At 44.5% G+C, this 21,567-nt stretch overlaps 2 protein-coding genes across 2 annotated transcripts; one reads left to right on the top strand and one right to left on the bottom strand.

Annotated features, from left to right (window-relative positions):
• Positions 1-307: 307 nt before the first annotated feature.
• Positions 308-6,518, top strand: LOC115625360. Its single transcript, XM_030520395.1, has 4 exons — positions 308-896; positions 961-2,774; positions 2,838-2,961; positions 3,041-6,518. Exons 1-4 carry the CDS (start codon positions 768-770, stop codon positions 6,401-6,403), a joined length of 5,430 nt encoding a protein of 1,809 aa, XP_030376255.1. The 5' UTR covers positions 308-767; the 3' UTR covers positions 6,404-6,518.
• A 543-nt stretch (positions 6,519-7,061) lies between these two features.
• LOC115625400 (multidrug resistance-associated protein 4) lies at positions 7,062-21,234 on the bottom strand. The gene is made up of 12 exons (XM_030520439.1): positions 21,010-21,234; positions 18,131-18,344; positions 17,927-18,058; positions 17,690-17,865; positions 15,678-17,512; positions 14,641-15,526; positions 13,774-14,467; positions 12,670-12,954; positions 10,136-10,931; positions 9,099-9,984; positions 8,232-8,925; positions 7,062-7,412 (listed from the first exon to the last, which is right to left on the bottom strand). Exons 2-12 carry the CDS (start codon positions 18,313-18,315, stop codon positions 7,127-7,129), a joined length of 6,855 nt encoding a protein of 2,284 aa, XP_030376299.1. The 5' UTR covers positions 18,316-18,344; positions 21,010-21,234; the 3' UTR covers positions 7,062-7,126.
• Positions 21,235-21,567: the final 333 nt, after the last annotated feature.

Raw genomic sequence — 21,567 nt, 5'->3', positions numbered from 1 at the left:
GTATTGCTGCTGCTCCAGTTTTTTTTCGGTCTCGATAAGCTTCCACTCTTGCTGCTATTAAAGCTCTTCTACGTTGCAAAATATCAAAACACGTTTTTTTTTATTATCTCTGTAGAATATTGAGCTCAGAATAGAATTGTCAATCGAGACTTCAACGGACTCAAATTCATTTGTTTTAGGCGGTAACAAATCAAAATTATCGGTCTTCAATAGTAGAGTGGTTTTGGGGTATTGATTCGGGCTTTTACGCATGTATTTTCCATCAATTCTCTTGATAATCGAAATCGCGTGCTGATGCAGCGATCCCGAAAGGCATTTGCTTGGTCCAAATCAAAGGAGCACGGCACGCATACATACATATGTATGTACTCTAGCATATTCTGTAAATCATCATCCAACTAGATTTGGTGGAAGTACTTAGATTCAAATATCGTTCAAGAGGAACTGAAAGCAAGAACCCAACCAAAACCCTCGTTAGTAATTTAATACGATTCCTTAAAAAAGTAATAACTCTATAAATACTCGATGAGTCGGAGGATGTTTCCAACTAACCAAGTACTCGATGAGAAACTGACAGCATCGTTTAAATGCTATTCGATAACTTTTGTTTCGCTTCGATAAGAGTTGTTGTTGTGGAACTGGTTTCTGCGTTTGCGCTTTATTGTTTGGGTAGTTGAGGAATTTGGACGTTGGCTTTTTGATTTTATAATCAAAAGTGTTATTTTTGTTCAATGTTTTTGGAACCTTATTCAAGTTAAGTTCTGAGCATGTCGCGCCCCATGACTGTTAATGGGAAGTTCGGAGCTAGCGGAAAGCGACACCACAACATACTAGCCGACCCTGAACGCGTAAAAAAAGACTTGGAAAATGAGCGTCGCATCACCCGTCTACGACAGGTCAGCAAATACGCTTCCTAATATTCAATATTCAGTGAATACGACTTACAAAAACAAATTACAGGTACGCGAGAAATCGAATTGCCTGGCTCGCAAAATACGCCAAGATGTGGAAGATGAGAAGTCACGACAATTACAAAAACTAGAGCAAATAAAACAGAAGGAGCTAAATGCTTGGCGTGAGCATGTTTTGGTCAAAAAACACCAAGACTACCGCGGCTCTATATTTCAAGTAGGCGCCGCCCACCGTGCTGCGCAGGCTGAAAATCAAATTAACGAGCAGCAAAAGCAACACCTCGCTCAAAAAATTCGAAGATGCAGCCGACAGGCGTGCAAGCGCGCATGTAAACATGCCAATAAAACGCATGTGCAACTGCATAGGAAAACTGGAGGGAGGGACTGTAACAATTATGAAGGCCGAGCTACAGCATGTACACAAACGCCAGTGATCCCCAACACAGCCATATCCACAGACGTTACAGCAGCCAAGTGCAATAACTGCTTGCGATCGCCAAAAACGTGTAATAAGAACAATTGCTATATGTTGAACGTAGGAACTGAAGGCAATGCAGGGAAGCGCAAACGCGGCACGTGCTGTCGTGAGAATCCAAATTGTCTATGCGCAAGTAGCGATGATGAACAATTAACAGATAGTAGTTGCTCATCCTTTCATCCAGATGAGAGTGACGATGAGATCGCAACGCTTCCGCCAAGTGATTGTACGAACAAGAACCTGCAGCAAACGGCGCCCATTATTTTGGATGTAGATATAGATAAGGAGGACACGTTGGCATTTAATACACAAGCCGGCATGGATATAAACGATCGGTTTGTGCAAAGCAATCGCAATTTTAGTCACGTGGTCCGTTCAAGTCCTGAGTGCAGCCCCGAACGTCACCGTAAAACGCCTCAGAAGAATGCACGGGAAAAATGTTTGCCCCGGAAACGTTTCACCCAAATTTCTGAGTTGGTGCAACGTTGCTCAAGATCAACTGGAACAGAAAAGAGCGTTCTGTCACCACGCAGTCTCAACAGATCTGTGCCCAGATCACCCACAAGAGCAAAGTCACCAACGAAAACCGCACGATCACCTGTGAGATCAGAAAAATCGTCCACAAAAATGACAAAGTCGCCTACTAGACAAACAAGGTCGCCCTCAAGACAAGCTAAATCGCCCACAAGACTAACAAAGTCAACAACACAAGAACCCAAGTCGCCCACAAAAACAGCAGGCAAGTCACCAACTAAGAGTAAAAAAGCCGCCGCACACGTGAATTCGCCTCGAAGACAACAACAAAATCGTAAAGGACCCCCACCATCCGCAATGGTTATAGATGCAGGACTTAGGCGCAATTCGGCCGTACAAACAACACCATGTGTGCCTACTTGTGGTACATCTGCGGTGCAGACTGCGCCATGTATGGCCGATGCAATGTCACAATGTACATGTCCTATGGAGCAGCAGTCCATGCAGACACAGCCCGTGGAGCAGCAACCCATCCAACAGTTTATTCTGCAAGGAATGACCACACAGCAACATTTAATCCAACATCAGCCGCTTCAACAGCCACCTACGCAACATCCGGGCGAGCAGCTCCAGCCCTCAGTTGGCACAGTACCTCGGCAACCAACTACAACTGCTACCCATTCTTCAGTGTCTGCAACTACGTTTGTTATGCGTCAGAGCCGTGCGGCTAGCGCGACGTCAGGGCGTGTGCACTTCTACGATTATAATAACAAATTTCATAAAAATTATGAGGCACCCTCAACAGCTGTGCACACAAATACTCAGGACGCCACACAAATGAATGCTATGGAACAGGCGCGCATGGAGGACCATCTAAGAGAATTACGGGAAAAGGAGTTGGACAAACTGCGGTTAGTTTGCTTACAGGCACCACATTATTGTATTTGCTTTAAAGGTTGATTTTAATATTTAAGGAAAATAAGCGACCAGCGTGGTCAGAAGGCCTTGGAGCGTGAGCAGGTCCGTCGCGATTGTGCAGAGTTGACAGAGAAATTGGACGCGCTAGCACAACAGAATCCACAGATGTTACCCAGCGATGTAAGTTTACTAATCTCCTGTGTTTCTACAAAAAATACTATTTTTTTATTTTAATGATTTGTGGTTCCCTTTTAATCAGGCCAACTTTATGCCCAGTCATCGGTTTGCAGACATGGCCGTACGCCGTGAGCTTAAAATGAATGAGGTGATGGAAAAGATGCTGCTACGTCCCGCTATTATAACATGTCCCGAAGTGGACACTGCATTGCCAAGAACAGCAACAACCCATGCCAGTTGCAAAACTAATCGCATGAGTTCAAGACCAGCTCCAGCTACAGTAAATGTGGGCGAGCGTGGTCGCAAAGCCGACGATGGAGCCACTGTAACATCCTCGAGCTGTTGTTCCATACTATTGGACTATGTGGATGATCAAAGCAAGCAGTTGCGTACAGACCTGAAAGCTACTGAGTCCAACACCTCCAAATCGGAGAAATTGCAAAATTTGCTCTCGCGCATTGAAAAGATTCGAAGCCAGCTTCTACAGGAAATAAAAGCGGGTGGTAGCAGCACAGTTGTTGATGATGACAACGTACAAAAGATGATTGACAATATACGCCAGGAGCGTGCGGATATATTGGAGCAGAAGGAACGCACGCTTGATGCGCGCGAGTCGAATCTACATCAAAAAGAAGAACTGCTGGAGCAGCGTCTGAGGGAGTTTTATCACGAAAAGCAAAGGACCGGCAATGAAGACATAGGGAAAAAGACAAGCAAGGAGTGCGAGAAACCCGTGGAGATAGTTATAAAGGTCCGAAGTGACGGCACTGTTAAACAGTGTGTACCTAAGCACAAGGCACGGGCAAAGGTAAAGCCGAAAAGCAGACCGCAGCCAACCACAGAGACAACAGATGAGCTCACAGATCAAATCAATGAGCACGCGCAACGTCAAAATTCGTACGATTCCAATTCCACTGTCTATCGCAGTTTGCCACCTGTTATCTATAAAGGCATTCAAATGCCAGAACAACAACGTGCTGCAGCTTCGCCTCCACTACACCCGTTGATAGCACAGTATGTACAGCGTCTGTTGGGTATGACGCGCAGGGCGGTGCAGGACCTAGGCGTCAGTTCCTCCGACGTACCGACACCCTCTTCATCTATAGTCAACAATCCTCGCAATATGTCGAATAGCTCCGCCGCAGATGAAACATTAATTGATGAGCGACGTATGCAGCGCGTCCAAGCTTTCATCACAGATAATCGCAGTTTCATAAACGAACTGGAGGACACGCTGCGTAACCAGAGCCAGTGCCAATCAAATGCAGAACACAGTATGCGGGCCTTTGATGACGTATGGACCAGGAGGTTGGAAAGCAACAGTACAACAAATATAAAGCACGATCAGCCCAAACACAGTCGTCGGACAACGCCATGTGTTGAGAGAAGTCCAGCCAAAAGCCAAGATACGTGTCCCCCATCATGCACACGTTCGGTCACCATAGCGCCCGATTCCTACACTCCACGCAAATTGCCCAGCAGCAAGACAATGCAAGCGATGCTTAAACAGGCACAGGTCACGTCGACTAGCACCACTGTCCAGCGGAGACCGCAGCCTGCAAAGACATCGCAGTGCAGCTCAACAGATGGTGGAACAGATGCCACGCGCCAAATGGAGCGTTACGCAAAACTTACCGAGAACTGTACACAACGCATCGCGGAACTTACGGAACTAATCACCAAGGTGCGCGAGGAGAAGCAGCGTCTGGTGGAAGTTACACTAACTTCGGCTAGCGAAAATGAACGTCATTCAACGGAGTATATGGAGCTACCCACCGGGCCTGATGTTCCGCCACGCTCTCGCACTGTTTCGGAGCGCAGTGATGCGCAGTGCACCAGCCTCAATACCAACACCTCGGAAGCTTTGCCGCTTTCTGATCAGGAGCCATTGCAAAAGCACAAACCGACGGGAGCAAGTCGCGATAGTGGCATTTCAATCTCGCGCCCACACACTGCTCAGGGACAAGTTGCAGAGGCGGAGCCGTGTTCGCTAGCCTCCTCTACGCACAGCTCAAAAGCTGGACATCAGCGACGTGGAGGTGCTCCGCCCCCTACAATAAGACGCTACAGTCCACAAATGGTCGAAGAGGATCCGGCGCATGAGCTGTCCACCATTGCAGAAGTAGATACGCCCGCTCAATCGCAAGTGGCAGGCGTCACGGCCACTGCTTTGACCAACAGTCAAAAGTTGGTGCCTGTTCCCTTTCCTACATTCGAGGAGTATGCGAGGGAAATTCACCTGGACCTTTCCCAAATAGATCCCAATAAGAGTATACGACTGCAGCAGGAGTTCAACGAGTTGGTGGATGCCTTCCAGCAGCGTGTTGGATCGCAGGCTCTGGACTATCATGAGTTCCCCAACATCACCGCCTACCTCCACAACATTACATCAACTAATGTGCAAGTGGAGCTACCTACGACCACAGACCAGAATCAGTCGTTGAAGGATCTTGTGCAACAACTGCGAGTGGCGAATGCGAGCATACGTGAGTTTCCTAGCCGACGCGAGTATATGCAGCAGTGTTTGGCCAAAAAACCACCTGAGGAGCGGGTTCTTATTGATAGCGCCAGCTTGGAGAATCTCACAGACACAACAGATTCTTTCAATGTGGAGGCTGAGCTGCGGCAGCGGCGTATTTTGAAATCTTCCTTTAGAAGAGGTAATGCCACCACCGAGCCCGCGGATCACGATGTGGCCAGCAGTACACGTCGCAATAGCGCCGTCGCCGAGCACATGTCCCAGCAACCGGAAGAAAGCGGCATTGAACGCATGTCTACAACCCCAGATGGTGGGGCCACGCTCTCCAGTGACTTGGATCGTGAGATGCAGCGTTTGGGCTTATGTTGGTCCGCAACAATGCGACAACGTCAGCGGCAAGCAGATACTCTGGGTAGCGATAGCACTTCACCGGAGCAGGAGCGGCGGCCACGACCACGTGGTGGCCAAGAAAAGGCTAAGAATAAGGAAAATGCAGAACCATTAACAACTGTTGAAACCCAAGAAGCCAGTCAGATGGGACGATCACTCAACTTGCGAGAGTTTCTCACGCGGGAGCTTCTGAAGCATCGTATATATTCGGACAGTGCCACTGATAGCTCCGATGATTCACTCAAAGGCAACTTTCTGCAATCTGTCATCGACTCGCTCGGCCATCACGCCACAGGGGCTACTAACGATCGCCAGAAAACTTCCACACCTGTGGGCTCATCTCAGTCGATTCGTGATAAATCGGGCTCTGTTAAAAGCGGCAGCGTCAACGCTGGCACTCTGCTCTTCTCCGGCGAGAGCAGAATCTCCTCAGTACATTATCCAGATGGTATGTCTCCCGCGCAGTCTAACCAGCGGGCTAACAATAGGTCCGCAAAATTGACAAGCACACTGCCGTCCCCTAAGGCTCCAGTAAGCGCACATTCTAAAGCCAGCAATGGAGCTTATTCTGCATAAAAAATGTATTTTAATATGTTCACCTTTTGTGTATTAGAGCGTGTATTGTGCCGTTTAAAATTGTATTTTATTATTTATTTTGACGAAAATTTTTTTAAATTATTCAATTACCGCATTTTTATTGCAATTTTATTAACTTTTGTGTGGGTGTATATTTTAATAAAATAAGTTGCATACGTTTTCTATCTAATGTAGTCTCAAGTACAATTGTTCACAGTTGCTGTTTAAGTTGTTGGCCAAAATATCAGGCATGAAGTACAAAATATGGTTAAGAAAATATCATTAAAGTATAACTTCTAACTAATGACGAACAAAGAGCAAATTTTACAATTTTTCTTTCACATACAAAATATACTTATGCCAAAAGTAATTGTCTTACTATTTAGATACATACATAAATCAAATGAAAACAGCTTAAATGTTTAAAGTGTTTACAACGCTTCGGGTCTTAATAAAATAAAATGAAGAAACATAAAAGTATTTTATTCGAAGCACTTCTACCCCGCAGAGGAAGTGATCAACATTTGAAGGTCCATCTTGGATGGATTGAAAAAAATTGAATTGAAACATGTTCCCTGTCTGCGTATTATTTCTTAAGGCAGTTTGTTTTTATAAACTAACTAAACTTAACTGTATAAAACAAATTGTTTGTGGGCTATATAATTATTGTTTTGGTATTAAGTAACAGGCAGCACCAATTGGCGATTTAAGAGCATCCACACACTACTCCTGCCTATGTTGTTCGCGTTGCCGCTGCAGACGCTGGAACGTCTCGGCGGCCGTTTTCTTGAGTGCCTCAGCTTCTCCACCAGTGGCTTCAACCATCTGGCGTAACACGCCGTGCTGTTTCTTCAGCAACAAATGAGGAACGTCGAACTCGACCGCGGTGCCAGCATCCATGACCACAATCCGATCCGAATCCATGACGGTGTGAAGACGATGTGCCACCGTAAGAACAGTGCAATGCTGAAATCTGACACGTATTGTGCGCTGAATGAGGGCGTCAGTTCTGTGGATAACAAAAATGTTACTCATTTAACAAGGTAATATACCCGAAATTCGAAAATATAAAATAAACTCGTCCTTTCTCGGACCTAGGAGAATCTGGATACCAACTTTGGTTATTCCAGCTTTTATAGTTTCCGAGATCCTTGCAAGTACTTTATGGGGTTGGAGATGCTTTCTTCTGCATGTTACATACTTTGCAAAAACCTAATATACCCTTTTTACCCTACCGGTACAGGGTATAACAAGTGGAGAAGCTAAAGTCGGGTGTCCCAAATATGAAATAGGTACTCCGTATATATGTATGTGCACACTAATTATAAAAATTAAGAAAATTGAAGAAAAAAAATTTATACACATTTTGTATAGTTTTTTCCCCCCCCCCCTTGGTAGTCGAACTTACGAAAAGGGTGTATAGCTGCACATTTAAATAGGAATTGCCTCTATGCGTGTCTGTGTGCATGTACGCAGTACAAAGATAACTGCCTTAAATATCGACCTATCATAATGTCATATGGACTCATAATCACCATAGTCTCCGATATATAGCTGATTATAATCCCCCATAGTGGGAAGTCAGGGGAATAAACAAAAAAATAAACAAACTCCTATAGCGTTCACACATTGTGTCTCTATATCCTATAGTCTCTCAGATCCAGTTGTTCATACGGACGGACAGGGCGAGATCGACTCATTTTGTCATACTGATCAAGAATATATATACAAGTACTATGTGGGCCTGCCACGTCTCCTTCTGCCTGTTACATTTTTTACCTCCCGCAAACCTAATATTCTCTTTTTAAGGGTTTTCCGGTTTACTTACTGTGGATCCACGTTGGCGGTAGCCTCATCCAGTACCAGCACCTTATTATTACGTAGAATGGCACGCGCTAGACATAACAATTGGCGTTGTCCCACGCTAAAATTGCTACCGCGTTCGGTAACCATAAAATCCAAGCCTGGAATTGCGCTACACAACTCCACATATTCCAAAGCGCTCCACAAATCTACATCGCTATATCGCTCGAAAGGATCCAGGTTGTAGCGTATGGTGGCAGAGAAAAGTACCGGATCCTGTGGAATTATTGAAATACGCGTGCGAAGCGTCTCCAACGAAATAGTGCCCGTCTCAATCCCGTCGATATAAATGCCACCCTCAATGTAGGCTAGACGGAAGAGCGCACCAATTAAAGAGGACTTGCCCGCTCCTGTCCGTCCCACGATTCCCACTTTCCAGCCCGGTTCAATAAGCAAGTTCAAGTGCTTCAACACCGGCGACCCGTTGGGATCATAGCGACAGCTCATGTCACGGAACTCAATTTGGCCAAGTGTTGGCCAATTTGAGGCTGGCTCCTTCTCAACCACAGGTTCTTGCTCCAGTTCCGTATATTGCAGCACACGCTCCACGCTCGTCATCTGCTGCAGGGATTCAGCCACTTGACGCACACCATACTGCACCATTCCAGTAAGTATCATGGCTTGTGAGATGGCCAGACCCACATTCCCACTGTAGGTTGCTATAAAGAGAGGGAGAGATGTTTTAATGAGCATGTATTTCTTTTGAGAGCTAACTACTTTAAAATTATTATAGAGCTTGAACTAAAAATACAAATACTTAGAAGATAAGTTAGTACAACATCAATAATTAGTGGTTTCATCCACTAATTTGATTTTGATTTTAATTGCTTACCTTCGCTTGATATGATGAAGCTGAAGGTCACAGACGTTAGAAACACACAACTCACACAATCCAGCCACAGACCTAGGGCTGTATTGGTTGCCATCATCACCTGCCAGACGCCGCTATGTACATCCTGCAGATTGTCGAACTCCTTGGCAACAACATCCTGCAGACCGCGAGAACGAATAATGGCCAAGCCAGAAAGAGAGGAGGAGAGGTGTGAGAAGACGGGACTGCGGCAAATTCCCTCCAATCGTTTTAGGTCTTGAGATGGTCGTAAATAAAGCTTCAACACCAGCATATCGATGACAGCCACCACCAACATGGCCGCTACTAGCACCGGGTTCACCACCGTAATCACAATCAGTATACCAAACATGACTAATGCGATCTGTATAAAGTCCATCATAGCACGTGGCAGTAACTCGTCAATTGCACCCATGTCCTTGGAGAAGCGGTTGAGTATGCGTCCCGAAGGGTTGGTGTCGAAGAATCGCATGGTGGCGTGCAAAATGCAGGCGAACATGCGATCGTGCAGAACCTTGGATGCGTGCATGCACGTCTTGAAGAATAGGAAGCCACGGAAGACTGTCATTATGACCACGCCAATAATCAATGCCCCATAAATGTACATGCACTCATAGGTGGTGAAAAGCGTGGGCTGTCCTTGTGAACGTTGGTATTCCTGCTGAGTCCAGATGTTGGCAAAGTAATCGGAACTGCTACACACTACCTGGGATAGTAGCATGATGAACACCATAAAGCTGAAGCTGAAGAAGGTGCTGCCTGCATGAAAATATTCATACCAAACGCGCCCGGAGACGCCGCCAGCTGCTTGAGCCTCAGCTAGGCCGACTTCATCGTCACCATCCGCTTGATCACTGCTACCGCTGAGCTAAAAAACATGGAATTTTTATTGGATGGGATCAATTAAAATCCTATTTCACCCTTGTGGGTAAAAGATAAATGAAATCGTAAGAACACAAATTCCTCAAGACATCGCTTTAAGTGTTCTATGGGGACGATAGACGTATTGAAATACTTACCGACTTGCTGCCATGCGTGGAGATACTCTGCTTACGCAGCGGTTGGTAGCCATCACGTACACCATCAATGTATGGTATATCATCCTCATCATCCACCGTCAGACCATTAAGAGTGGCTGAGGAGCCTGATTGCTGTTTTTCCCCATCATTTTCCTCCAGAGCGGGACGTTCCAAGAGCTTTGCGAAATCTAAATCGCTCTGTAGCAACTCCTCATAGGTGCCCTGTCGTAGAATACGTCCTTGATCCACAATAACAATCCAATCGGCCTCGGAAAGGAAGTGCACTTGATGTGTGACCAGCAAGCGCGTGGCTTTTTCTTGCGCCAGACGTCCGCGTGGTCCAATGACTTCGTCGAACAAATGTCGACCCACATGGGCGTCTACTGCACTTAGTGGATCATCGAGTAAGTAAATAGAAGCAGGTTTGTAAACGGCACGTGCCAAGCTGATGCGAGCACGTTGGCCACCTGATAAAGATGTTCCTCTTTCCCCCACTACCGTTTTGTCGCCATTGCTCAGCTGTTGAAAATCTGTGCTTAGGGCGCAGCAGCGGGTCACCTCATGGTAGCGTTTTCGATCGTATTTCTCTCCAAAAAGAATGTTGTTTCTAACCGTTCCGGTAAAGAGCCAAGGCTCTTGGGCTGCGTAGGAGAGCTCGCCCTGAATGACGACGCTGCCGTCTGTGATGGGTAACTCACCAAGCAATAGTTGTAATAGAGAACTCTTCCCGGCACCCACTGGACCAATAACCGCACATAGCTGTCCACAAATGGTCGAAGAGGATCCGGCGCATGAGCTGTCCACCATTGCAGAAGTAGATACGCCCGCCCAATCGCAAGTGGCAGGCGTCACGGCCACTGCTTTGACCAACAGTCAAAAGTTGGTGCCTGTTCCCTTTCCTACATTCGAGGAAATTCACCTGGACCTTTCCCAAATAGATCCCAATAAGAGTATACGACTGCAGCATCCACGAGTTGGTGGATGCCTTCCAGCAGCGTGTTGGATCGCAGGCTCTGGACTATCATGAGTTCCCCAACATCACCGCCTACCTCCACAACATTACATCAACTAATGTGCAAGTGGAGCTACCTACGACCACAGACCAGAATCAGTCGTTGAAGGATCTTGTGCAACAACTGCGAGTGGCGAATGCGAGTATACGTGAGTTTCCTAGCCGATGCGAGTATATGCAGCAGTGTTTGGCCAAAAAACCACCTGAGGAGCGGGTTCTTATTGATAGCGCCAGCTTGGAGAATCTCACAGACACAACAGATTCTTTCAATGTGGAGGCTGAGCTGCGGCAGCGGCGTATTTTGAAATCTTCCTTTAGAAGAGGTAATGCCACCACCGAGCCCGCGGATCACGATGTGGCCAGCAGTACACGTCGCAATAGCGCCGTCGCCGAGCACATGTCCCAGCAACCGGAAGAAAGCGGCATTGAACGCATGTCCACAACCCCAGATGGTGGGGCCACGCTCTCCAGTGACTTGGATCGTGAGATGCAGCGTTTGGGCTTATGTTGGTCCGCAACAATGCGACAACGTCAACGGCAAGCAGATACTCTGGGCAGCGATAGCACTTCACCGGAGCAGGAGCGGCGGCCACGACCACGTGGTGGCCAAGAAAAGGCTAAGAATAAGGAAAATGCAGAACCATTAGCAACTGTTGAAACCCAAGAAGCCAGTCAGATGGGACGATCACTCAACTTGCGAGAGTTTCTCACGCGGGAGCTTGACAAGCACACTGCCGTCCCCTAAGGCTCCAGTAAGCGCACATTCTAAAGCCAGCAATGGAGCTTATTCTGCATAAAAAATGTATTTTAATATGTTCACCTTTTGTGTATTAGAGCGTGTATTGTGCCGTTTAAAATTGTATTTTATTATTTATTTTGACGAAAATTTTTTTAAATTATTCAATTACCGCATTTTTATTGCAATTTTATTAACTTTTGTGTGGGTGTATATTTTAATAAAATAAGTTGCATACGTTTTCTATCTAATGTAGTCTCAAGTACAATTGTTCACAGTTGCTGTTTAAGTTGTTGGCCAAAATATCAGGCATGAAGTACAAAATATGGTTAAGAAAATATCATTAAAGTATAACTTCTAACTAATGACGAACAAAAAGCAAATTTTACAATTTTTCTTTCACATACAAAATATACTTATGCCAAAAGTAATTGTCTTACTATTTAGATACATACATAAATCAAATGAAAACAGCTTAAATGTTTAAAGTGTTTACAACGCTTCGGGTCTTAATAAAATAAAATGAAAAAACATAAAAGTATTTTATTCGAAGCACTTCTACCCCGCAGAGGAAGTGATCAACATTTGAAGGTCCATCTTCGATGGATTGAAAAAAAAGTGAATTGAAACATGTTCCCTGTCTGCGTATTATTTCTTAAGGCAGTTTGTTTTTATAAACTAACTAAACTTAACTATATAAAACAAATTGTTTGTGGGCTATATAATTATTGTTTTGGTATTAAGTAACAGGCAGCACCAATTGGCGATTTAAGAGCATCCACACACTACTCCTGCCTATGTTGTTCGCGTTGCCGCTGCAGACGCTGGAACGTCTCGGCGGCCGTTTTCTTGAGTGCCTCAGCTTCTCCACCAGTGGCTTCAACCATCTGGCGTAACACGCCGTGCTGTTTCTTCAGCAACAAATGAGGAACGTCGAACTCGACCGCGGTGCCAGCATCCATGACCACAATCCGATCCGAATCCATGACGGTGTGAAGACGATGTGCCACCGTAAGAACAGTGCAATGCTGAAATCTGACACGTATTGTGCGCTGAATGAGGGCGTCAGTTCTGTGGATAACAAAAATGTTACTCATTTAACAAGGTAATATACCCGAAATTCGAAAATATAAAATAAACTCGTCCTTTCTCGGACCTAGGAGAATCTGGATACCAACTTTGGTTATTCCAGCTTTTATAGTTTCCGAGATCCTTGCAAGTACTTTATGGGGTTGGAGATGCTTTCTTCTGCATGTTACATACTTTGCAAAAACCTAATATACCCTTTTTACCCTACCGGTACAGGGTATAACAAGTGGAGAAGCTAAAGTCGGGTGTCCCAAATATGAAATAGGTACTCCGTATATATGTATGTGCACACTAATTATAAAAATTAAGAAAATTGAAGAAAAAAAATTTATACACATTTTGTATAGTTTTTTTTTCCCCCCCCTTGGTAGTCGAACTTACGAAAAGGGTGTATAGCTGCACATTTAAATAGGAATTGCCTCTATGCGTGTCTGTGTGCATGTACGCAGTACAAAGATAACTGCCTTAAATATCGACCTATCATAATGTCATATGGACTCATAATCACCATAGTCTCCGATATATAGCTGATTATAATCCCCCATAGTGGGAAGTCAGGGGAATAAACAAAAAAATAAACAAACTCCTATAGCGTTCACACATTGTGTCTCTATATCCTATAGTCTCTCAGATCCAGTTGTTCATACGGACGGACAGGGCGAGATCGACTCATTTTGTCATACTGATCAAGAATATATATACAAGTACTGTGTGGGCCTGCCACGTCTCCTTCTGCCTGTTACATTTTTTACCTCCCGCAAACCTAATATTCTCTTTTTAAGGGTTTTCCGGTTTACTTACTGTGGATCCACGTTGGCGGTAGCCTCATCCAGTACCAGCACCTTATTATTACGTAGAATGGCACGCGCTAGACATAACAATTGGCGTTGTCCCACGCTAAAATTGCTACCGCGTTCGGTAACCATAAAATCCAAGCCTGGAATTGCGCTACGCAACTCCACATATTCCAAAGCGCTCCACAAATCTACATCGCTATATCGCTCGAAAGGATCCAGGTTGTAGCGTATGGTGGCAGAGAAAAGTACCGGATCCTGTGGAATTATTGAAATACGCGTGCGAAGCGTCTCCAACGAAATAGTGCCCGTCTCAATCCCGTCGATATAAATGCCACCCTCAATGTAGGCTAGACGGAAAAGCGCACCAATTAAAGAGGACTTGCCCGCTCCTGTCCGTCCCACGATTCCCACTTTCCAGCCCGGTTCAATAAGCAAGTTCAAGTGCTTCAACACCGGCGACCCGTTGGGATCATAGCGACAGCTCATGTCACGGAACTCAATTTGGCCAAGTGTTGGCCAATTTGAGGCTGGCTCCTTCTCAACCACAGGTTCTTGCTCCAGTTCCGTATATTGCAGCACACGCTCCACGCTCGTCATCTGCTGCAGGGATTCAGCCACTTGACGCACACCATACTGCACCATTCCAGTAAGTACCATGGCTTGTGAGATGGCCAGACCCACATTCCCACTGTAGGTTGCTATAAAGAGAGGGAGAGAGGTTTTAATGAGCATGTATTTCTTTTGAGAGCTAACTAGCTTAAAATTATTATAGAGCTTGAACTAAAAATACAAATACTTAGAAGATAAGTTAGTACAACATCAATAATTAGTGGTTTCATCCACTAATTTGATTTTGATTTTAATTGCTTACCTTCGCTTGATATGATGAAGCTGAAGGTCACAGACGTTAGGAACACACAACTCACACAATCCAGCCACAGACCTAGGGCTGTATTGGTTGCCATCATCACCTGCCAGACGCCGCTATGTACATCCTGCAGATTGTCGAACTCCTTGGCAACAACATCCTGCAGACCGCGAGAACGAATAATGGCCAAGCCAGAAAGAGAGGAGGAGAGGTGTGAGAAGACGGGACTGCGGCAAATTCCCTCCAATCGTTTTAGGTCTTGAGATGGTCGTAAATAAAGCTTCAACACCAGCATATCGATGACAGCCACCACCAACATGGCCGCTACTAGCACCGGGTTCACCACCGTAATCACAATCAGTATACCAAACATGACTAATGCGATCTGTATAAAGTCCATCATAGCACGTGGCAGTAACTCGTCAATTGCACCCATGTCCTTGGAGAAGCGGTTGAGTATGCGTCCCGAAGGGTTGGTGTCGAAGAATCGCATGGTGGCGTGCAAAATGCAGGCGAACATGCGATCGTGCAGAACCTTGGATGCGTGCATGCACGTCTTGAAGAATAGGAAGCCACGGAAGACTGTCATTATGACCACGCCAATAATCAATGCCCCATAAATGTACATGCACTCATAGGTGGTGAAAAGCGTGGGCTGTCCTTGTGAACGTTGGTATTCCTGCTGAGTCCAGATGTTGGCAAAGTAATCGGAACTGCTACACACTACCTGGGATAGTAGCATGATGAACACCATAAAGCTGAAGCTGAAGAAGGTGCTGCCTGCATGAAAATATTCATACCAAACGCGCCCGGAGACGCCGCCAGCTGCTTGAGCCTCAGCTAGGCCGACTTCATCGTCACCATCCGCTTGATCACTGCTACCGCTGAGCTAAAAAACATGGAATTTTTATTGGATGGGATCAATTAAAATCCTATTTCACCCTTGTGGGTAAAAGATAAATGAAATCGTAAGAACACAAATTCCTCAAGACATCGCTTTAAGTGTTCTATGGGGACGATAGACGTATTGAAATACTTACCGACTTGCTGCCATGCGTGGAGATACTCTGCTTACGCAACGGTTGGTAGCCATCACGTACACCATCAATGTATGGTATATCATCCTCATCATCCACCGTCAGACCATTAAGAGTGGCTGAGGAGCCTGATTGCTGTTTTTCCCCATCATTTTCCTCCAGAGCGGGACGTTCCAAGAGCTTTGCGAAATCTAAATCGCTCTGTAGCAACTCCTCATAGGTGCCCTGTCGTAGAATACGTCCTTGATCCACAATAACAATCCAATCGGCCTCGGAAAGGAAGTGCACTTGATGTGTGACCAGCAAGCGCGTGGCTTTTTCTTGCGCCAGACGTCCGCGTGGTCCAATGACTTCGTCGAACAAATGTCGACCCACATGGGCGTCTACTGCACTTAGTGGATCATCGAGTAAGTAAATAGAAGCAGGTTTGTAAACGGCACGTGCCAAGCTGATGCGAGCACGTTGGCCACCTGATAAAGATGTTCCTCTTTCCCCCACTACCGTTTTGTCGCCATTGCTCAGCTGTTGAAAATCTGTGCTTAGGGCGCAGCAGCGGGTCACCTCATGGTAGCGTTTTCGATCGTATTTCTCTCCAAAAAGAATGTTGTTTCTAACCGTTCCGGTAAAGAGCCAAGGCTCTTGGGCTGCGTAGGAGAGCTCGCCCTGAATGACGACGCTGCCGTCTATGATGGGTAACTCACCAAGCAATAGTTGTAATAGAGAACTCTTCCCGGCACCCACTGGACCAATAACCGCACATAGCTGACCGCGCTGTATTTCCAAATTAATATCCTGCAGGGTACGCTGCGGCTTGACTGCATCCCAATTTGCATCGATGTTTTTGAACACAATGGCCCGGCTGTCGCCGCCTTCATCATGTTTCTGTGTTATGCCGTGGACCTTCTCGTCGCGCCCTTCCATTAGTAAATAGTCCTGAATGCGTTGCAGTGAGACCAAAGCTTCGGCTCCAAAGGAAACGGCCAAGGGATACCAAATGGCAGCCACCAGCTGCAGTATATTATAGTAGCTAGCCGCTGAGAAGACAAAGTCCGCTGATATGGTGTTGCCCAGAAGAGCAGCTGCGGCCACCGTGATGTACAGCGTGGAACGCTCCGTGAAAACCATTGTGCTGAGGTAGAAGCCACGCAGGTACGAAGCATACCGTATTTGCTGCACCTCGCTGCGTCTGGCCTCGGCTACAACTGCCTGAAATGGTCGCTCCCAAGCGTACATTTTGATTACCTGTATTCCCTGCACCAGCTCATTCATAATACCCACACGGGCATCTGTACGCAGGGCTGTACGAAGTCGCAACACCGAGGCCAATTTGCTCAGGGCCGTCTGCACCGGCACAGTCTTAAGTAGCAATCCGACCACTCCAACTAACGCTGGAATGCCGATCCGCAGCCAAATGAGATAGCAGATGAGCACAGCATGCAACGGCATTATCCATATCCAGTGCATAAATATGAAACCATAATCCAGTCGATTCACATCGTTCGATAGCAAATTGATGAGATAACCCGCTGGCGTTTGACCGGCCGTCTTCATGGACAGACGCAAGGTTTTCCGATAGATAAGCGAACAGCAGGCAATGCGCATTTTTGCACCCATCAGACGTTGACGAAGATCTACGTGATGCAACAAGAAGCAGCCCAGAACAGTTGAGAGCACAAGAATGGCACCCAAGCTATATGTATCGTTCCACAGGTACAGCACCATTTGCTTAAAGCTGTCCGCGGCAAGAGCTGTGGTTGCATTGCCAGCTTCAGCATCAAGATAAACATGCTCCTTGAAGGGCTCACCTGTTTCCAGGGCATTCTCGGAGACGGGGTTATCTACAAAGAGATAGAAGGTATATGTTCAGTAGACATTCGCCCAGACAATTATACATAACATAACCCGAAGCCTAATCAAAATATTTGGCGCCAATATTCTCATCTAAAGGTCTAGCTATTGTTGTTTTTTTTTTTTTCAAATCCCCTTTTATTCCCATCATTCTGCTGATAAGACACCTTTATTGTCAGCGTCTGGAGCTTGTGAATAATCTCGTTGCACGCCTCCAATAGCGCGTGCTGTTCGATTGAGCGCATCAACCAGTTCATGGCCTTCGGTGCTTCTTACTTCCGTTGCGGGAGTGGCGCGTTGAAATTGCAACAAAAGTTGCGCCAAAACGGCGGGTATCAACGATCTGTAATGAAGGGTTTTGAGGGTTAGTTAAGTCAGACGTGATTAAATGCAGCCATACTCACTTAAGTACAATGTAAATAAGGCAGATGAGTCCATTCACAATCGTGGGACCCAGAAAGCAGTTGAACAAAGCATTGCGCAGACGTGGCTTCCGCGACTTCCTACGCGCGTTCTCCAGTTCCTGGTACCATTTACTATTAGAAAGAGAATAATTTATGATGTTCATTTAATTATGGCTGAGGTAGGCTTATTTTTTTCTCACTTACTCTTCCAAGCGGTCACCCAATGGCTCGGATTCATCCTCGGCTAAGCATTTTGTCAAGTCATCCGTATTTAGTCCCTTCCGCGATCCTTTGTACATCAATGGAACTGTCCATGCGAATATCAGCTGGGAAAATATATTGGCTCTGTGTCGCGGATTTTTGCGTTCCGGCTTCGCACTGCTGTCCATGTTGGCATGGGGGTTCTTCCTTTTTAGATCTATGATGAATAACAGATCGATAGGTACATTAAGATAATCTAATTTATTATTAGATTCAAAAAGATTCGTATTTTCCGTAATTGCCAGTTACGTTAGACGTTGTTTATTGTCTGTGGAGAAGCTATAATTCGTCCAACTGTAATTTCTTATCAGCTCTGTACATAAATCATAGACTGAAGAGGCCTTGTACTAAAACGACTTGTAAATGGAAGTATTCAGTTTCAACGCTCCACATGCTCGCTACAATGAGATCTATTGAGACGGATACTCTAGATATCAAGTAAAAATTTGCTTCATTTATAACTCAAAAGTCTAGACACTCTTAAAGCTACCACTTGTTTCGTAAAACGGCCCCTTTGTTTTGAAATTACGCTAAAACTGGTACAGCGATTAAATCCGGACTTGTTTATTTGAAATCAATTCAGCGCTTGTCCGATTGGATTCATTCCATGATTTTAACAGCAAGACCTACATTTGTCATGAATACAAATATTATAACTTGAAATATTACCAAAATAAATTTTTTTTTTACTTAATTATTGGAACTTACGGAACTTTCTGTTAAAAACACCTATTCTCCTATAATTATGACTACAAGCAACAAAGTGAATATATCATTTCATTAATTTTTTATTACCATCGGTTAGTCTCGATTCCCATCTCTACCGCGTCTACCATATCGGCCATTAACTCTAGTATATTCTGTATATTTGATAACATTAGCGTTCCAGCGTAAATCAGAAGACGAACGCATTTCTTATGACAATAAACGCAGCAAATTATATTTACAGTAATTTTTTAGAGAGCCAGCCAGACCACAAAACACACACGACACCACGAGAGCACCTCAGATAAGCGCAGGAGATCAACAGACTTGCGATAGGTCCCAGCCGGTTTTTGAAGCAAGCTGAAGGTCAGTTCGTCAAGTGTTACTGACCCACATTGGGAAATTTTCTTTTGACAATGAAAGTTGGGCATGGGCACCAGAATGAAGAGTGAAAGTCTAGTAATATTTTCAGCAACTTGCCATGTCAAGGTGGCCAACAACTTTTTAGCAAACTACCAAACATTGTTAAAACGATTTAGTGTGCAATTTCCGAGCTCTAGATAACAGAAGCAATAGCACCTTCATACTCACCATAATTCATATGTACATATGTATATATTGTACATATATATTTAGAAAAGGGTTTCGTAATGCATTTAGTCGATATCATACTTTTCAATTTGCAGAGTACGTTTTTAAGGGTTCAATTTGGTCAAGTGAGCTTTAATTATGTTGAAAATGAATTTTCAACGAGCACTTCAGCGCAGATCTACGTCATTGATTGTCGGCCAATTAAGGGGCTTGTTTAATGGCACAGCACAAATTAATCAAATAATGGAAATCTTCCTATGTACTCTCTTATATGAGTCTGCTGAAGTGTTTTGTCATACAAACATCGATGATGAAATAGCTTTCACAATATTGTTCTTGATTATCATGCTGAGAAGTCTTCTTTTCCCCTTGGAAACAAAAATTGAAAAATGAATACTGGAAGTTGTCTTTCCTATTTATATTTATATATTAGAGTACTTATTGCAACATTTTGTTAGCGTTCAGTCAAAGGAAACATATGAAATTAAAAAAAAAAAGATAATTCAGTTGTAAAACTGCCAACAAAATAAAGACCAGTTAATATAATATGGAGAGAACACAGGGTAGACAGAAAGATATAATTCTTAGTTCAAATCTAAAGGTGGGTACTTTCTTTTATCTGACAGGAAAACAACAGTAAGTTGCAGAAGATTCGCACTTAGTTGAACTTAGGTGAGTTACACTCACAAAGTTGAATGATCTTAGCTCCTTTACATAGATCTTGGTTTTTAGTAATACGGATTGAGTGTATGAGTGTTACAAACATTGTGAACAACCTATTATATCATATTCCCGTTCGCCGGTATTTTGATGCCCCAATTTATTCTGCAAATAAATGTTTATTTTAGGTCTCCATTGCTCAGACTCAACCAAATGAATTGACACAGAAGTGTTTATTTTTGCAGCTGACTAGTATTGCACTTGTTTAAATATTGCATTTCAATTTTGTAATCATTTTTCAGTAAACACTTGTTGAACAAAAAACTGCGTCAGATTCTAAATTGCGATCAATGCTGCTTAGTTTATGTATGTATGTATGTACGTACACGTATCTATGTATGTATTTTCAGCTGTAGGGGAGTGTTTACGACATGTGTACAGCAATCGGGCAAAACGCTATCGAAAATACGAGGAAACTGCTTATGCAAACAAACCGGCGACTCGCGCGGTTGTCATGTTCATTAAGGGGGTATGAGGGTTTGGGGTACAAACAATTGCCGGCACTTTACTCTCTGCTTGACTGGTTGCTCGAAACAAACGCAATAAAACGCACAAAAACTCACAAAAATTTCAGCAAACTGACATGCACCATTTTTCATATTTAAGAATATAAATAATATTTTAGTATGCATTGCATTTGTAAATACAACCAAATTATTCATGACGCAAAGCGCCCAGGCAAATTGCAGGAGGCAATGCTGTGGTGACGCGATAATGAAAAGCAAAAATTTTAAATGCTCATAACTACATACAAATGCACTCACACACATATACATGGCTAGGCTAATGATGATGTTACCACATACCGTATCTCTATAGAAGTTACTTTGCAATCAAATATTTCGGCAGATTTAAACTGCCATCGATAGTGTACGAATTTAATTTATCACTTCAGTTTATCACAATTCCTATTTTTAATTAATAAATCACTACGTACACGTATGTATGTCGCTGTGTGCATTTGACTCACAAACCACTTGAAGCTTTCGCGACGTTCACACGTGCCGGCCGTATAAACTCCTCTTACCGAATTTCCTCCCCAAGCGATGAACGAACCGTCTCGACACAGCGCTCGAACGCAACTGAATGGAGAAGCAGCGAGCAAGCGCCAAGTGAGAGAGGGCCATGGGCCGTTTCATTTGTTGCACGAATTGGAGCTTTTGTGCACATTTAAAACAATACACACGCACACATATTCTACGAGTATAACAAACTTGAATGGCGTTGAGTATCCGAATGAAAAAATGTCTGCTCCCGCTCTCTGAGAGCATGCCGAACACTGAATAACAAAGTTGCGGACTATTTTTAGCAACTTCCATCCGAAGGGTGAAAGGGTATATCAGAAAGACTAAGCGATATAAATA

Source organism: Scaptodrosophila lebanonensis, unplaced genomic scaffold, assembly GCF_003285725.1.
Source record: "Scaptodrosophila lebanonensis strain 11010-0011.00,11010-0021.00 unplaced genomic scaffold, SlebRS2 tig00000072-arrow-pilon, whole genome shotgun sequence".
Taxonomy (NCBI): Eukaryota; Metazoa; Arthropoda; class Insecta; order Diptera; family Drosophilidae; genus Scaptodrosophila; species Scaptodrosophila lebanonensis.
Note: the sequence above shows the minus strand (reverse complement) of the source record. Positions and strands in the feature narration are given on the sequence as shown.